The following is a 17,434-nucleotide window of genomic DNA, read 5'->3' on the forward strand; positions in this document are numbered from 1 at the left end:
TGGGCCATTTCGATCCAAACTGAGTAATGCAGAATATTACGAAGTGTGTTTTATGCACTCTCTCCGTCCTTGTACAGTGGAGACGTAATTATAGCTTTTTCCGAGAAACTCAGTTTTTTCTTCCAAACCAAATTCTTTAGAATCTTAAAAGATGGCCTTACATATCTGAATGGGCATTTGCTGGTAATATTAAGCTAAAATATGCACTAAATTTAAGGCAAAAATTTTAGCAAAAATGCTTTTTGGAGACATGATGCATTGAGCTGTAGTGTTTATTTGGATAAGGTTTGAGGCTGGCTTGCAACATGAACTTATCCCACCCCTATCCTCTTTCTCCAAAATTTCCAGTGCCCTCTGGACTACATATCAGTCAGATAAATTGGCTTCTAAAAGGTCAAGATTCTGTTTTAGCTTCTATTCTGGAAAAGACGTTGATAGTGGAATATTTCTGCAAGTGATCAGCATATTGTGAATACACAAAGACATGCATCTTCTTTAACTAGTAAACTCTTCTAAAAATATTAGTGATACTCTTGCAATTTATCACAATGTACTTTCTCAAAGGAATTTAATAAGTCAGACAACATAACATAACACAAGCTGGTTATTGGGTATCATTCATATCTACAAAACAGATGGTGCAGGACAAGTTACACACAAACGTATAAAGGGATAGTTCACCCAAAAGTTGAACATTTGCAGTTAATTTATTCACCCTCAGCCCATCCTAGATGTAACTGACTTTTATCTTCCTTAAAATGCTTAGAGAAGATTTTTAGCTAAAACCATGTCTAAAGCAGATAAAGTAGTGCTTTGCATTGATTAATCGTGATTAATCGCATCCAAAATAAAAGTTTTTGTTCATATAATATATGTGTGTGTACGGTGTATATTTATTATGTGTATATAAAGACACACTACACGTATAAGTTTATATTGATTTATACTATGGGGATCATTGAATGCTTGAATCTGTTTCTTTACAGGCAAAACGTTTCTTTTAGTTGAAACACTTTGTTTGCTATTATACAGAGTGTCTGTGGCAGTAGCGTGCCTGATGCATCACAAATGAAATGTTTTTTTAAGCATTACTGTTCATATCACTATTATGGTGGTCTGTGGGTGCCTTCTGATACAGACATTAATACTACATGAGACAAGCAATATTAACTTCTCTATTGTTGTTCAGTAGGATGTTATGTCGGCGTGGCATTTGTCCTGCCCCTTCTTCACTGTGATTGGACGGCTGAGTAAAAGGTGACATTGGCAAGTGCTGCGTTTTACTTTGAACTTTTTTTAAACTCTTTGTGCCAGGTGCCGTGCTTAGCGTGAAACAGACGCATACGTTTTTACAAACGCAGCACTCCCACTGAAGCCAACTGAAACAATACGCTAGACACGAAAAAAAACAAGGCCTAAGGCATATTTAAGGTTAGAGACTGAAATAACAGTTATATGAATAATTAACTGTGATATATGTTCCAAATGTTTTGATCCACTGATAATGGAGAAGATGCATTGGAGTCAATCCTTTACTCTGCCTTATGTCATCAGATGTGCCTCTGGTGCACTGAAGTGGAGGATAGGAACTGTAGGTCTACCTTAGTGATGAGTGTGCGGTACTCCTCCACCAGATGGTCATTGTTATGACATCCGGCCAGTAGCTGCCACACCTCCCCTCTCAAGGCCTCTGGGACACCACTGCGCACCAGCGCCGGGAGCGGTTTGGGTCGCACAGCCAGGTTCAGATGCCTGATGAAACATTACAACTCATGGTTATAAAATAAATACAGTACTTCCATTTAAGACGGTCCATGAAAATAGTCCATTTGACATCAGTGTTTTAACCGTACTTTTACAAAGCTATGATAATACTTTTTGTGTGCAAAGAAAACAAAAATGATTATTTTATTCACCGATTTCTTCTGTTTCGGGTCAATCCACCGCCAGTACCATGATGTAAGCGTGTGCATTCTTCTGCGCAGCACATCCACTGATGTCACATGGACTATTTTAATGATGTCCTTACTACATTTTTTGGGCTTAAAAGTGGTAGTTGTGTTGCTTTCTATGCAGGGTCAAAAAGCTCTTCGATTTCATCAAAAATATTTTCATTTGTGTTCCAAAAATGAACAAACGTCTTACAGTTTTAAAATGACATGATGGTAAGTAATTAATGACAAAATGTATGGTGGACTAACCCTTGAACACAAAATAAATGTGATTTTGTATGCTTTACACCTTTTACACAGGTTCGGTCACACCATCCAGTGAAATCCAGTCATTTCAAGTGAAGTCCATGTGTGTTAAAAAGTTGGTCGCATTGACCAATAGAGGGCTGCTTGGTTTAAACTGACTTCTATGTGCGCCTTTTCATACATGGCTACACTATTGACAATAGACCTTTTTTCCTGTGCACACACTTCACAATAAAATAAACAAGACAAAACAAATATTTGAATATTCTGTAGGAGACAAAAGATGATGTTTCGAAGAATTTCTCAAATGTTGATATTAGGGCCGGGACTCGATTAAAAAAATTAATCTAATTAATTAGAGGCTTTGTAATTAATTAATCGAAATTAATCGCATTTTAATCGCATATAAATATTTGACCTGAGAACAGTGAGAAGTAATTTTTTTTCACATGGATTTAAAGTATACCATTGAATAATGACTGAATACATAAGCTTAAGCAACAAAATATTGTTTATTTTTGTTCAACCAAGTCTAGCAGACCAGTGCAATTTTTGCCATGAAGTGTAGCAATAGCATATTTAGAAACAATTTAGAAATAGTACATTTTAGAAATTCAGGAAGCTTATAGGTGCTGGAACCTTCTGTAAAGTGTTTTTTAAGTAAAACACAATACTGTCAAGTACATTCAGAACATTGGAAACACTGACTATTAGAAAACATCTCTCTGTTGCTTCAGAGGCCATAACATACTAAGTCCAACTCTCAATAACCTTGGCCAAAACAATAAAGAGTTCAACATAAACTGTTGCACCAACAAAATAATACATAGTTCAACATAAAGTGTAAAGTCCACGCTAGCTGCTATATGTTTTGCGATGAGGTGATACTTGAGGCTCGATGTGCTGCAGTGATATGCGAAGCGAACGCTAGTTGGTGCTCCAGTATAATCGGTCCGCCGAAACAAATCCAGTGAGAAACGTTCCGCGGTGCAAAAATAAGTTATTAAAAATGCGGGAATTTTTTTTTCTGTAATTAATTAATCTTAGTTAACGCGTTATTTTTTGTGTAATTAATTAATCTCAATTAACGCGTTAAAGTCCCGGCCCTAGTTGATATATATATATATATATATATAGATATAGATATATTATATATCAGGCCTGGTCGAAAAATCGATTTAATGAATTAGTTCGAATTTTTTGTTACAGGCGATTTAAAAAATAAGTAACTCGAGTTATTGAGTAACTTGCCATACTGCCGTTAGTTTCACATGGCAGTATGGCAAGCGACAACAACAACATAGCACACACGAAACAGCAAGCAACAACATGGCTACCAGTGAGAGTTGGAAGTTTGTTCCCAAGAAAGGAATAAAATCATCTGTTGTTTGGAACTGGTATGGGTTTGCTGCGACAGATGTGGAGCAAAAGACCCCACGCTGCCTAAAGCCCATCGCAGTCAAAAGCAGCAGCACCAGCCGAATATGAAAATGGGGGTTACATTTGTCTTGCTTTTGATTAGGGCTGCTCCGATCACTATCGGCCGATCGTTAATGCGCATCTCATCAGAAAAGCCAGTTTTCTAATCAGCGGTAAATTCCCTCAGGTGCGTGATTTCACATCGAGCAGCTGTTACTACAAGGAGCCATAACTGAGAAGATGCGCAAATCCACTTCATTTTCAGCGTTTATTTGCGCATCTTCTCAGTTAACAACGGCTCTGTGTAGTAACAGCTGCTCGATGTGAAATCACGCACCTGATGGAATTTAAACTGCTGATTATAGAACCGGCTTAATTGAGCAGCCCTACTTTTGATTAAATAAAAGCAAAATTTGCTTTAAGTTGTCTGCTGTTTGTACTTATTGCTTTCCTTAAAAATCAGAAATCGAATTAAAAAAATAAAATCGGAGATTTTATTTTTAGGCCATATCGCCCAGCCCTAATATATATATATATATATATATATATATATATATATATATATATAATGTTTTTTTTTTTTAGTAAATCAAGTTACAGCTGCTGTAGGTAACTTTTGTACAAATATATTTTTTACATATTTGTTAAACCTGTCATTATGTCCTGACAGTAGAATATGAGACAGATGATCTGTGTAAAAATCAAGCTCCTCTGGCTCCTCCCAGTGGTCCTATTGCAATTTGCAGAAACTCCATCGCTCCCGGTAAGAAACAACCAATCAGAGCTGCGGTCCGTAACTTTGTTTGTGTTCAAAATGTAGAAAACTGTATATAATAAGCAAGTACACCATGAATCCATTTCCCAAACCGTGTTTTTAGCTTGTCCTAAACCACTACGGTGCACCTATAATAAGTGTTTATATATTATATTTTAGATTGCTTCGGGGATACCGCGGCGGAGTAACCAAGTACCTTTGTGATTCTTCATAGACATAAACAGAGAGAAGTAGTTCCGGCTACGATGTTCTTCCACAAGACGCAAGGAGTTCTGTTTATTAACCGCTAGAGCGTCAAAAGTTACCTACCGCAGCTTTAAAGTAAATTAAAATTACAAATGGAATATTGAAATAAACCCAAATAACAAATTCTATTTTATATTTATTTTTTATTTTATCATTTTTGTTTGTTTGAATTATACTTTCAGTTTTAGTTTACTACAATAATCTTGCTTCTGACTTGCAAGCCTGATAGTCTTCCCCAAGACTTCCTCGAGACCATATAGAGAGTATGGCATTAGTGATACTCGGCCTGCCACACAGATAAAAGTGAACTTCTGGTGTGTAATTCATTCCATAGGACCTTACTAAAGGAGAGGCTTAAATAAAACAATCCTTACCTGCTAGAGGCGTAAATCTCTGAATGTGGTCGGCAAGTTTACCAGCATATATTTGTATTTGTTTATGGAATGTCTTAAATGTCACTGGTGCCCATTTTCTTTCCTGATTAAAAGGAAAGTGCATAATTTCACTGTGTTGTAATATGCAGAAACCGTTTCCCTCAGGGATTTTTACCACTGATATTATCCTGTCAATCTCTCAAAACTGACAAACACAATTGGGATTATTACTGCAAACTGTTTCCTCCAATAAGAAGACCTTTGTTCAGTGCAACACATTGCTTTTTATGACATGATATTATACTGTCATAAGCGGGAGATGTGTTTTGCAAATACAAAGTCTGAAGAGTCAGGAAACTGCTAATGTGTTTATTAATGCAATCTGCACCAGCCGCTAAAAGCATCATGGTAATAATTGTTCTTAAACCAGGAAGTGCTAACGTCAAACAATTATAAGTACTACTAAAACATAAACAGAAACTAGTTCTTAAAAGTTAAGTGGTTTGAAAAATACCTCGCCTTTAAATCAAGGGTCTTACATACACAGCACATTAAGTCACTTCATATGAAAACAGACCAACCGTAAATTTCTGCTTCTGAATAAGGAAAGCCAAGGGTTTAAAGAGGAGGAAAAGTAGGGACTAGATGCAGATTTGAGCACAGCTCACACACAAAGACACAGCTGTGTTCTTCAGGGTGCAGAGACAGTCGCAAGCCTATAATTAATTTCCTGGGATTTTTAATTGAATTCATCTCGAGGTTTTGATTAACAACAATAAGAGTAATAGGAGCGGGAAATAATCTTAATAAGACCCTTATCTGAATTTGACCATTTCCCCATCCCCCAGTCTCTCTAGCCCTCTCTTCTAGAGCTCCACATTAAAATATCTCTCTCATTTCCCTCCCATGAATGAGTTATTAAATTAGAAATGGTGTGTGTGTGTGTGTGTGTGTGTGTGTGTGTGTGTGTGCAGATATTTTTTGGTGGGAGATAGAAAAAAAGAATGTCTGGGACGGGAAGCTCTTAATTTTCGGCATGTTTTTAGCACTTTTTAGCATTTCCCTGCATAGAAAGGCATACAGCAGCAGTTCAACAGTGTCAAGAAGAAAGAGGCGGACAAGAAAACCTCTAATCTAAATGTGCATATGCTAATGCGAAGCAATTAATCTCTACGGGAATCTGCCAAGCTTCACATCCGACCCATGGCTTGGTTAACAACAGAATTGCAGCTCAAAGTCTAATTTTTCTAGCAAAAAGCTGCATAAATTTACACTTGGGTCTAAAATTAACACTCTATAAAAGAGAGCTAATAAGAATGCATTAATCTGATCAAAGGTGACAGCAAAGACATTTATTATGTTACAAAAGATTACTATTTTATCTAAATGCTGTTCTTTTGAACTTTAAACACATCAAAAAATGTGGTGCTTTTACAATAGATTCACATCGTCGAACCGCTCTCTCACTGTTCTTACACAAGTAGCCCAATCTTATGATAATGAGTATCAGTAGCACCATTTCCTGTTTCTATTTGGCCTACTAGCCAGATGACCTGTCCAGATGATATATATAAGACAATATTAAACTATAAAGGGTTCACTTTTATTTGTGTATGCTCATAATAATACATTTAAACATTGTGCTTTTGTAAAATAAAGAAAAATGTAGGGTGCGCTTTCAGCCTTCTCGGTTTTTTTGAACTTGTGAAGCGGTCACAAAAATTAAACAGAACTCTGTGTAGATTGTTGTACAGTTTTTGTTACTATGTTCTTATTTAAGTGAAATATATTTAGTGTAGGACTATTTATTTTGTTCCTTTTATGTTGTTTTATTCAGTTTTTCTGCTAGCACAGAAGCGCTGCAGATGCGTGATGTGGCGAATCCTTGTAGTTCTGATGTTTGTTGCTGCGTGAGCATCCGGGTGAGTAGGGTACGCTGGCGCGTTCTGGCTGCCGCTCCTCTCTCTCTCCGCTGGGATGCAGCGTGCTTTCTTCATGTTTGTCGGGAAATTGTTTTTCTTGGTGTTGGCCTGGTTACTTTCTATCGGCTCTGTGGACTCACAGATAGGCTTATTGGGAGCTGATGCAGACGAGGCTTTAATGAACATGGCCTTACAGTACACCTCTCGCCAGCTCTTATCCTTGAAGCGGAATTACTATCTGTCGGGGGACACCTACGACCGCTGTGACAGGGCTGGATTACTGCGGCCCAAGCGGTATATTCATCGGAGCACAGGACGAAGCTACATCTCTTCCTCGTCATCTTCCATCCCAGTTTTGAACTGCCGACGAAGGACTACAAGACTGTCATCCTCCGGGGTTGATCTTACTAACTTTTCTGCTCTGCCGTATGAGCGGCAGTTCAGTGATGCGCCGTCTACAAGCCCTTTAAAAGCCGCGTTACTGAACGCGCGCTCAGTGAACAACAAAGCTCTATTACTGGCGGATTTTATCATGGACAATAAGCTGGACTTGTTTTTCATCACGGAAACATGGCACAAACAGGACGATGGTTTTCTTTTTAATCAGCTGACTCCAGCGGGCTTTGGACTCATTGACGTTTCACGAACTACAGGTAGAGGTGGTGGTATTATAGTTCTTTACAAACTGCAATACAAGATTCACCCTGTGTCCGTTCCTCCTTTTAAAACTTTTGAATGTCTTGTTTTAAATGTGTCGGATACTCACTCTGCTCTCCATTCTGCCATGGTCACTATCTACCGACCTCCTAAACTGAATAAGGACTTTCTGTCTGAGTTTGCTGATCTTCTTCTGCTGATTTAAGAGAATTTTGATTCTGGGTGATTTTAACTTGCATGTAGATCAGAAAGCCTGTCTCTTGGCCAAGGATTTTCTATCACTCTTGGACTGTTTTAATTTTTCTCAGTTTGTAAATGTCCCCACTCACTGTAAAGGACACACGTTAGATTTAATTATTGCAAATGACTCATCCCTTTCTAATCTCTCTGTTGTGGATGCTGGACTTTCTGATCATCTAGCTATCTTTTTTAATATTGAAACATTTCAGTCTAGTAGAGAGACTTCACGAACTATTTCTTTCCGTAAATGGCAATCAATTGATCATGCTATTTTTGCAAACTCGATTGTCTCTTCTTTAGTTGACATGTCTTCTGCTCCTCTCGAGGATAAAATTTTAGCATTCAATAATGTCCTTACAGCCAACTTGGACATCTTTGCACCCATAAAAACACGTAATGTTTCATTTGCACAGTCAGCCCCCTGGTATAATGGTGAATTGCGTATACAGAAGGCTGTGTGTCGGAAATTAGAGCGAAAATGGCGTCACTCTGGTTTAAATGTGTTCCACCAGGCATGGAAAGATTGCTTGTCAAACTACAGAGTAGCCATTGAAACTGCAAGATCTGCCTATTTCTCAAACATTATTGATAATAATCAAAGCAATCCCAGGAAGCTCTTTCATACAATTAACAGTCTGCTTAAAGCAGATGGTGTCAGTTCTATGACTTTATCTGATGGGCTGTGTAATGAGTTTCTCAAATCTTTCAGTGAAAAAATTTACAATATTCGCACAAATATCCATTCCTTGCAGTCTGCAGATCTACCAGTTAATACTCCTAGGTTCTCTGGCATTCCTTTATCCAAATTTACTTTATTACAACCTGAGATGCTCTGCAACCAGGTTTCTGGTATGAAAGCTACCACTTGCATACTTGATCCCATGCCTGGTAGCCTGTTTAAATCCTGTTTTGGTCCTTTATGTCCCTCAGTTCTTGCTATAATAAATGACTCTTTGTCAACAGGGGAGGTGCCAGCAGCACTTAAAACTGCTGCGGTTACTCCTGTTTCAAAAAAGCAAAACTCTGATGTGAAAAATCTGTCAAATTATCGCCCAATCTCAAATCTATCATTTCTGTCTAAAATCTTGGAGGGTGTGGTTGCAGCTCAATTAAACAAACACTTAATTGAAAATAAACTATTTGAGCAACATCAATCAGGTTTTCGAAAATTACACAGCACTGAGACTGCGTTGGTGAAAGTCGCTAATGACTTACTAATTGCCTCCGACTCCGGCTCCACGTCCATTCTCATTCTCTTGGATCTCAGTTCAGCCTTCGACACTATTGACCATGCCCTACTACTTAATCGCCTCGAACATGTATTTGGCTTGTCAGAGACTGTTCTTGACTGGTTCAAGTCCTATTTCACTGACCGTAGCCAATTTGTTTTTATGGGTGGTTATAGGTCAAAGGTTGGTTCTGTTCATACGGGTGTTCCACAAGGTTCAGTCTTGGGTCCTCTACTCTTTAGTATGTACATCTTTCCACTTGGTCAATTACTACAATCTCTAAACCTTAACTATCACTTTTATGCTGATGATACACAGATTTATATCCATACTAGACCGGGTCAGCAAGTGAACGTTGGGCATCTTTCTAACTGTATTGCTGAGATAAAGATTTGGATGTCCAATAATTTTCTGTCTCTAAACGGCTCAAAAACAGAAGTCATGCTCCTTGGATCTCCACATCAACTGCGAAAGGTTGGGTCTCCTACTCTGTCTGTTGATGGCGTTGCACTGGAGTTTAAGTCCAAATTAAAGAATTTGGGTGTCATATTTGACGCCACACTGTCATTTGAGCCTTTTGTCCAGAATACAGTTAAGACATCGTTTTATCACCTCAGAAATATAGCCCGGCTACGTCCTATGTTATCCTTTTCGGTAGCTGAGAAGTTGATTAACTCTTTTGTCTTTTCGCGCATTGACTACTGCAATGGTCTTCTAGCTGGGGTATCTAAATCATCACTGGATAAATTGCAATATTTTCAAAATTCAGCTGCTAGAGTACTATCTGGGGTCAAGACCAGGGACCATATAACTCCAGTCTTGGAGTCCCTGCACTGGCTACCTGTTAGGTACCGTATTGATTTTAAAATCCTTATGCTGGCCTATAAATCTCTGCACAATCTGGCACCTGAGTATTTGACTGACTTATTAATCCCCTACACACCACGTCGCAATCTGCGCTCCTCTCAGAGTGGTCTATTGGTTGTTCCGAAGACACGGCTTCATACGTGGGGTGACCGAGCATTCTCTGTCTATGCTCCTAAGCTCTGGAATTCTCTCCCGGCCGACATCAGGGAAGCACATTCATTAGTGACTTTTAAATCTCTTCTTAAAACATTTTATTTTAGGATTGCTTTTACATGAACTTGATTTTATGCGTTTATTTTCTTGTACTTACATTGTGTTTATTCATTTGGAGTTATGCTTGTATGTAAAGTGCTTTGAGAAAGCTACTTTTAAAGGCGCTATACAAAATAAATATATTATTATTATTATTATTATTATTTGCGCATGCACCAAGTTCTAATTTAATTTAAACCTAATTTAACATTAGAATTTTTTCGATTAACGAACAATCAGTTGTCGGTCAGGAAAATTAACAAAATTCCCTACCTATTTCTGGTTCAAACCCTGAGCCTTTTTTCTTTTTTGTTTTCAATGCACTCACCATTTAGACAGTAAGTCTCCCCAAGTTTCCAGAATTTTTTCACCACATTCCTTCGACACATCTCCAGATCCACTTAATAACGGCTCATCATTATCTGGGAGGATAGTAAGAGAGAAAGAATGAGAGAGATGCTACCAGCTTCCAAGGTTCAGTAAAATCTCCATATACATATATACGATCTCAAAAATCTCCACAGATGACAAACCCATGAATTGCTGGGGGATTTTCAAAGAAGAACTACATGATGATATGAATGAGAGCTGAGGACCGCTCACCTTCCTCCTCATCATCCTCAGGAGGTGAGGGCACCGTAGAGCTGTGAGAGCCGCATGACTGGATGCCAGGGCTCGCAGTAGTCTTCCTCCTCTCTCTCTCAGTCTCGCTCTCTAAACTCACCACTTCATACAGCGTGTCTGAGTTGCTCTTCCTCTCCTTGTTCTCCATCTGTGAGCAGAGTAAAGGTTCTGTGAAATACCAAGCTATATACTGTGAATGTGAATGCTGTCTCAAAAGCGAAAATGTGACATTGTGGCCAAAACATTTTGGTTCTCTAACAAATCAGTCGGTTAAAAAGAGAGGCCCTACACTGAGCTCATCCTCACCGGCCTGAGTTTGAGATAGAAGCTCTCGGTGTAACTGCGTTTGCTGAAGGGCCAGAAGAGTCTATCGTTGGGTGAGCACACTCGAACCCGTGTCTCCAGCAGGAAGCGCACAGGCTCCTCCACCTCCGTGATCACCAGGTCCACCGCCGTCGTCATGTACATGAACTTATCTGTGTTACGAGTAAAAGAACAGCAGATGTTCTAAAAGCTCATCACAGCATTCTCACATCAGTGGAGGTAATGTCATTCACAATCATATCTGGAACTACAATTTTGTCTAAGAGGAATTATTATATATTACTGGAAGAAGAATTTTCATTTTATTTGTACAACTATTTAATAAATATTATATATGTATATTTTTTCTACATATTTTATTCATATATTAATTACATTGAATCAAGAACAAAATACTTAAAAAAATAAGGAAAACTTAAAATCATTTTATTATTATTATTGAATAATAATACATTTTATTTGTATAGAACCTTTTTGTTGACAATATTGTTGTTAATAATAACAATAATAATCATTGTTATTACAACTTTTATTATAAAATTATAATTATATTTTATTATTGTTATTAATAAATACATATACATTTTATTTGTATGACACCTTTCATATAATACAGCTCAAATTATTGTTAAAATGGTTCACATTATTATTATTATTAGCAACATTGTTGTTGTTATTAATAATAATAATACATTCTAATAATTATTATTATTAAATAAATAATAAAACAAACTTTATTTGTATAAAACATTTAATACATAGAACCCAGATTAAACCATTTAAAAAATCTGAGAAAAATGTATTTATTATTATTAAATTATTAAATAAAAATATATCTTCTTTGTATGAGACATCAAATACAGCTGTAAGTATTGTTACATTTCTAGCTATTTTTATTATAAACAACATTATTGTTGTTGTTAATAATAATAATAATAGTAATAATAAATGACAATAATAATAATAATAATTATTATTATTATTATTATTATTATTATTATTATTATTATTATTATTAAATAAAAATGAATTTTATGTGTATAGAATGTTTGGAAAATCTGAACATTTGGAGCCTGTCTAATTTAAAGTTAGAAGAATGTTCCAGATTTTTGTTAAGCACAATGGCTAAATTGTACATCTTCAAATTACTCATGGTCTACAATGATTTGGAACAGAGTCTGCAAACCGAGCATGTGAATGGATCTGTACCTTTGGGCGTCTCCTCATTCACGGCCTGAAACTGAGGAGTGTTGGGATTCCAGCTCCCTGTGATGATGTAAGACTTCCCATCAGAACTCTTGCCCATTGATTCCTAACAGATGAGCGGAGGGCAGATGAGGAGAGCCAAGAGAAAGAGAGGAGAAAACAAAAACAAATTCAAACATAATCATGACTTCACAGACATTTTGTTTGCGGTGAATTAACCAATGGGAGACAGTCCAGGCCAAACTCCTAACTGCTGATTGTTGGCTATACAGTTGGTCTACAGAACTAACTGGATGGACAACAACACTTTCAGACCCATGACAACGTCACATGAGCCAAGCAAAAGCCATTTCACAACTCTGTGGTAATATGAATGTTACACCGATTAGTTTTGGAGCTACAGGCGCGTTTTAATTTCTGAAAAAGCATTTTGTTTTCTGTTTGTCCCCGTGCATCCTTGCTTGACCCTAATGCCAGATTTCTCAGTCACTGGCCACAGAAAGATACGCACATTTCCACAGTAATAGATTTTTGTCGTCAATAAAATTCTACAAAACAATCAGTGAACGATATTCCTGGAAAAGTATACAGATTTGGCCAGAGCCTTGAAATTAAATAACTGTTTTGGTTGCAGACTTATTATTATTATTACTTTAGAATAAAGAACCTTAAGTGTGTTTGACAATAACAAATTGCAGTTGTTTTTTAAATTAAAACAAATTCACTTCTTGTAAAATTGTAAAAAAAAAAAAAAAAAAAAAACGAACAAAAAAAATGATTGTATAAATTTAAACTCACAAAATTACAGTAAGTTTAAAGATGCAGGCCTCTACATTTATTTTCACTCAGGGCTCAAAAAAGTTTTTGAGAATTTTTGCAATTTTCAACAACAGTTTTCACATTTCAGATGGGATTAGAAATTATTTCAACATGACACTTTTTTTTTTATTTTTTAATGTTAAATAACTATATATTTATGTTTTTTTTTTTTTTTCATTTCTTCCAAATTTGTAAATATCAGCTTAAAATATAGCACCAGTAGACTAGAGTAATATTCTTGTGAAAACTTAGAATTGGTTAACTCTGTTAAAATATGTAGTTTCTAGGTAAAATAATTTACAATTTATGTTTTTTGTAAAAACTATAACATTTATGGTATTAATTAATGTTGAAAAACAATTAAATTACATACCAAGAAAGCCGCAAAATATGATTACGTCTTATATTAAATAAAAATTTTTCTTCTCTTTTATGAGTAATGTATATTAAATGTTAGATTTGCAGTTATTTGGTTCATTTTCTATTTATTTCCCCTGTCAGGCTTTTGTCTTAATACACTAGATATCATAAATTAATGATGTAAAACTTACAGACACCAATATACCTGAAACACTGTCACAGTACTTTTACAGTGAATCTCTGGCAACCACGGCTGCTGTTTTTTTTTTTTACTGTAAATTAAAGAGGATATCTTTTTACAGAGCATATTTGATATTTTGATCTACACAGTGCTCACATTTTCATTCAAATCTAGGATACTATTAAGTATAAAGAAATTTGTTTGACTTTGTTTAATAAAGTGATTGCTTGATGAAGTAAAGGTAAGGGTTATAGAGAGGGACAGATCGATGGCGTTAACTCAAAACCAGAGATGCAGGTATGTCTTCCGTCACCTACCAGGTCAAGCAGGTGCATATCACTGTTCTTTACGTTCTTCCCTGGGCTCAAGAGCAGACCGAAACACCTGAAACACAAACATGTTCCTCACTAGAACAGAAGCACAGGAACTACACATTTCAGCTGTAAAACCGCAGAGCCTGAGAAAACATTTATAAACAGAAAAGCTTTGTATTCAGTTCAACACAACATCATCCACCTACATGTTCTCACGGCCCGAGAGGAACACTTAAGTGCAGATATAAGGATACTAATAATATAATATACGGATACTATTATGTCTTGTTTATTATTAATAAACAAATTATTGGTAGTAATGGGAGACGAGGATGTCTTCACTGTGGAGAGAGCCGTGTCGCTGAGGAAAGCACATACCTCTCGATGGCCAGCTCTTTGTTGGACGTCTGCTGGACGTAAATCACAATCTTTTTGTCCATGCCTGGACGCAGTTTGAAGCTCTGTCTGTCCTTGTCCTTTGACACGGCACTGTTGGCGCAATCACAAGGGGAGTTTTGTGTGAATCTAACATGTCCAGATTTCACCTCAAAATTAAAACATTTAGTTATTTTGATGACTATTAAGCCTATTTTCCCAATGGGTCTCCAAATTTTATAGATGGAAATAATTCCCATTATTCCCATTTTTCAGATTTCATTACTTTAGTAAAACATTTTGGTCATACTTTATTTTTTTATATATTTATTCAATTCTCAATAAACTCCTGATTTGCTGCTTATTAATAGTAATGCCTGTTTCACATATAATCCATCTGCAGTGCGTCTGCAGTCCGTGTGCGTTACGAATGTTGTGCTGAAGCAGCACGGACTCATTGTGCTTTCACACAGGACGCGTTTGCAGTCCGCTACTGATCCGCGTCGGTTTAAGCCACAAGAAACAACATTTGTCCATTATTTTGATATCAAATCATGTAAAAATAAATAAATCAAACAAATCAAAAAAGTTTTTCAGCATTGTGATACTCTTTCATCACAGTACAGTAACAATCTTTCATAGACATATTTAAATTCAAATATAAACAACGTTTTACTCACGCATTTGACTGCTAGGTTTTTATAATAAGTTGCTGAAACAAGTTGCAACACATTTAAACACAACATTAGCCTACTTTCCTTGTTAGGATATCACAAACATTCAAAATTAAAACTCACCACTGACAGAAACAGTCGACTCTCGTGCCTTTTGCATTTAAATCTTTATTTTATTGTGTTTCGTCTGCTCGCTCTGAGGCGCAAGTAACTTAACATATATGAAAGTTATTACATTCAGTTCTACTAGTTTTCTTACTGATATTTAGTGCCTTTTTTACAGAAAGTGACGAGTTTATTCTCTTGAATGCGTTGGATGGAAACAGTTCTTGTTCGCAAATGTTTTATGTGATTTTCCAATTTTGTTAAATTCGCAACTTTGGATGGAAACACCTTAGGTCCTGTCTTTCTTTTTGTTTTTGTTTCTTTTTAGATGATATAGCCTACATGACGAAGTATGTTTTTAAAAGCTGTTTTAATGATATTCCTTGATAAAATTCCCTATTGTTTTTGTAATGTGTTTTAATATGTTGACAAACGTTATATGAAGATGAAGAATTACGTCAGGCTATTGATTGATTTTAAAATAAGCTAAGTGGAGACTGGTTTTCCTAAGGTAACTTTGTTTCCTTTGTTCCTATATTTCTCAGAGGCATACATGACGCATTCGTCTTCCATCATTCGCTTGTACGTCTTTCAAGTCCCACAGTCAGTATAAGTGAAAAAAAAAGTGTTTATTGTGTTTAAAAATTTGGATATTTATCTTACAAAAATGCATGGATTCACTTCAGGGGGCCCTTATTCACCCCACTGGAGCCGTGTGAGGGACGTTTTATTACAGATGTGCGCACTTTATTTCATGTCTTCTGAACTGTTGACAACAAACACCCGCTTACCCCCATTGAAAGGCTTCTCTTGAACAGTTTGTCTGGAGCATCAAACTCACACTGATGGAGACATCTGCAATTATTTTGGTCACTTTAGCCCTTACCATAAATACTTTTCTGTGCAGCATTAAAAATGTGGTTTAAACACCCTGCATATATATATATATATATATATATATATATATATATATATAACATTATAATATGGAGCTGTGGTGTTGTCCTGTACACCAATGCTTGTTACACTGGGCAGTGCTGTTTATTGTTTTGTTTTTACAGTCAACAATGTATATGCTTCCTTTGAAGTGAGATCTTTCCAGTGCAGGTCTATGTTAACAGAACCCTGTGTAGGGCAGAAGAAATAAGGCATGATAAATGAAAGGAAGCATGTGTCAACACTTCTGAGAAAGAAAAAGAGACAAAGAAGTGGAGGAACTGCAGATTCAGCTATTTTTATCATTTCCTCACTTCCTCACTTCCAGAAAATAACACCTAATTGAATTATTCAGTTAGAGACGAGAGCGCTGGGGTTAAATTCAGATATGTGCGGGAGAACTGAATCAACTTTAATGGAGGGAGAGAAGCAAGGTGATTCACCTAAATGTGCCCTTCCCATCATCCTCTTTGATCTCCAGGCTGACGGTGAAGGTGAAGACGTCGCTGTCTGGCGAAGCCTTGGCTGAGAGCGGTGCTTTATTGGCTGATCGGCGGAAAGCTGTGGCAAAGCTATAGAGTATTCGGCTGACCTGCAGAGACGAACCCACACACACACACACACACACACAACTTAGTGATTGGAGTCAAAACAGTCACCAGTGACACAGACTGTCGGACTGTTCTCAGGTTATCAACACACTCATTAGCGCGCGCGCACACACACACACACACACAGAAATACACCTGACAGCTGCATCCCTGCTATTTTTACATTTAGCTCCACACACAATCGGTACATGTCAGGATGGTTGACTGGCCAACCAACAATCAACTAGTCATTTAGTGAATGTTTTTTGCAACAGTGCTTTCAAAACATAGCAAATCTCAATTCTCCAAAATCTCAATTGCAACACTTCAGTGTACAGTACAGTAAAACAGTTTCATCTTTTAAACTAATCACCACCATGACACCCAAATATGAGTGTATATACAGTATTTAGTGGTTTAAACATAACTTAACAGCTATAAACACTTGAATGCCCATAATGTTGAATCTTGGATGCATAAGTGGTTTTGTTCCTGTCTGCATTTGAGTTTTACTTATGATGGCTTTAATAGTTTTGTGCAATAAATATTTATAGTTAGGTGGCCTGCTTATTTGTAGAACGTGTGTTACATCATAAGAATTACAAAAACATAGCTTAATATATATTAGAAAATAATAAATATATATTTTTGTTATTCTTATGAATGCTACATTTTAATATGTGAGCATCTCTGATATCATAGAACAAATTCTAAAAAACAAGAGCCTCCCCTTCAGACTACACCAGG

At 36.6% G+C, this 17,434-nt stretch overlaps 1 protein-coding gene across 2 annotated transcripts in view; it reads right to left on the reverse strand.

Moving 5' to 3' along the window:
• LOC127966630 (rab GTPase-activating protein 1) overlaps positions 1–17,434 on the reverse strand; it is a 92,893-nt gene that overhangs the window by 43,321 nt on the left and 32,138 nt on the right. For both annotated transcript variants that reach the window (XM_052567765.1, XM_052567763.1), the window contains 8 exons: positions 16,541–16,689; positions 14,386–14,496; positions 14,011–14,077; positions 12,337–12,439; positions 11,110–11,279; positions 10,783–10,951; positions 10,508–10,601; positions 1,602–1,752 (listed from right to left, as the gene is read on the reverse strand). In XM_052567765.1, coding sequence (XP_052423725.1) covers positions 1,602–1,752; positions 10,508–10,601; positions 10,783–10,951; positions 11,110–11,279; positions 12,337–12,439; positions 14,011–14,077; positions 14,386–14,496; positions 16,541–16,689 — 1,014 coding nt within the window. The remainder of the gene's footprint in view (positions 1–1,601; positions 1,753–10,507; positions 10,602–10,782; positions 10,952–11,109; positions 11,280–12,336; positions 12,440–14,010; positions 14,078–14,385; positions 14,497–16,540; positions 16,690–17,434) is intronic.

Source organism: Carassius gibelio, chromosome B10 (assembly GCF_023724105.1).
Source record: "Carassius gibelio isolate Cgi1373 ecotype wild population from Czech Republic chromosome B10, carGib1.2-hapl.c, whole genome shotgun sequence".
NCBI classification, from domain to species: Eukaryota; Metazoa; Chordata; class Actinopteri; order Cypriniformes; family Cyprinidae; genus Carassius; species Carassius gibelio.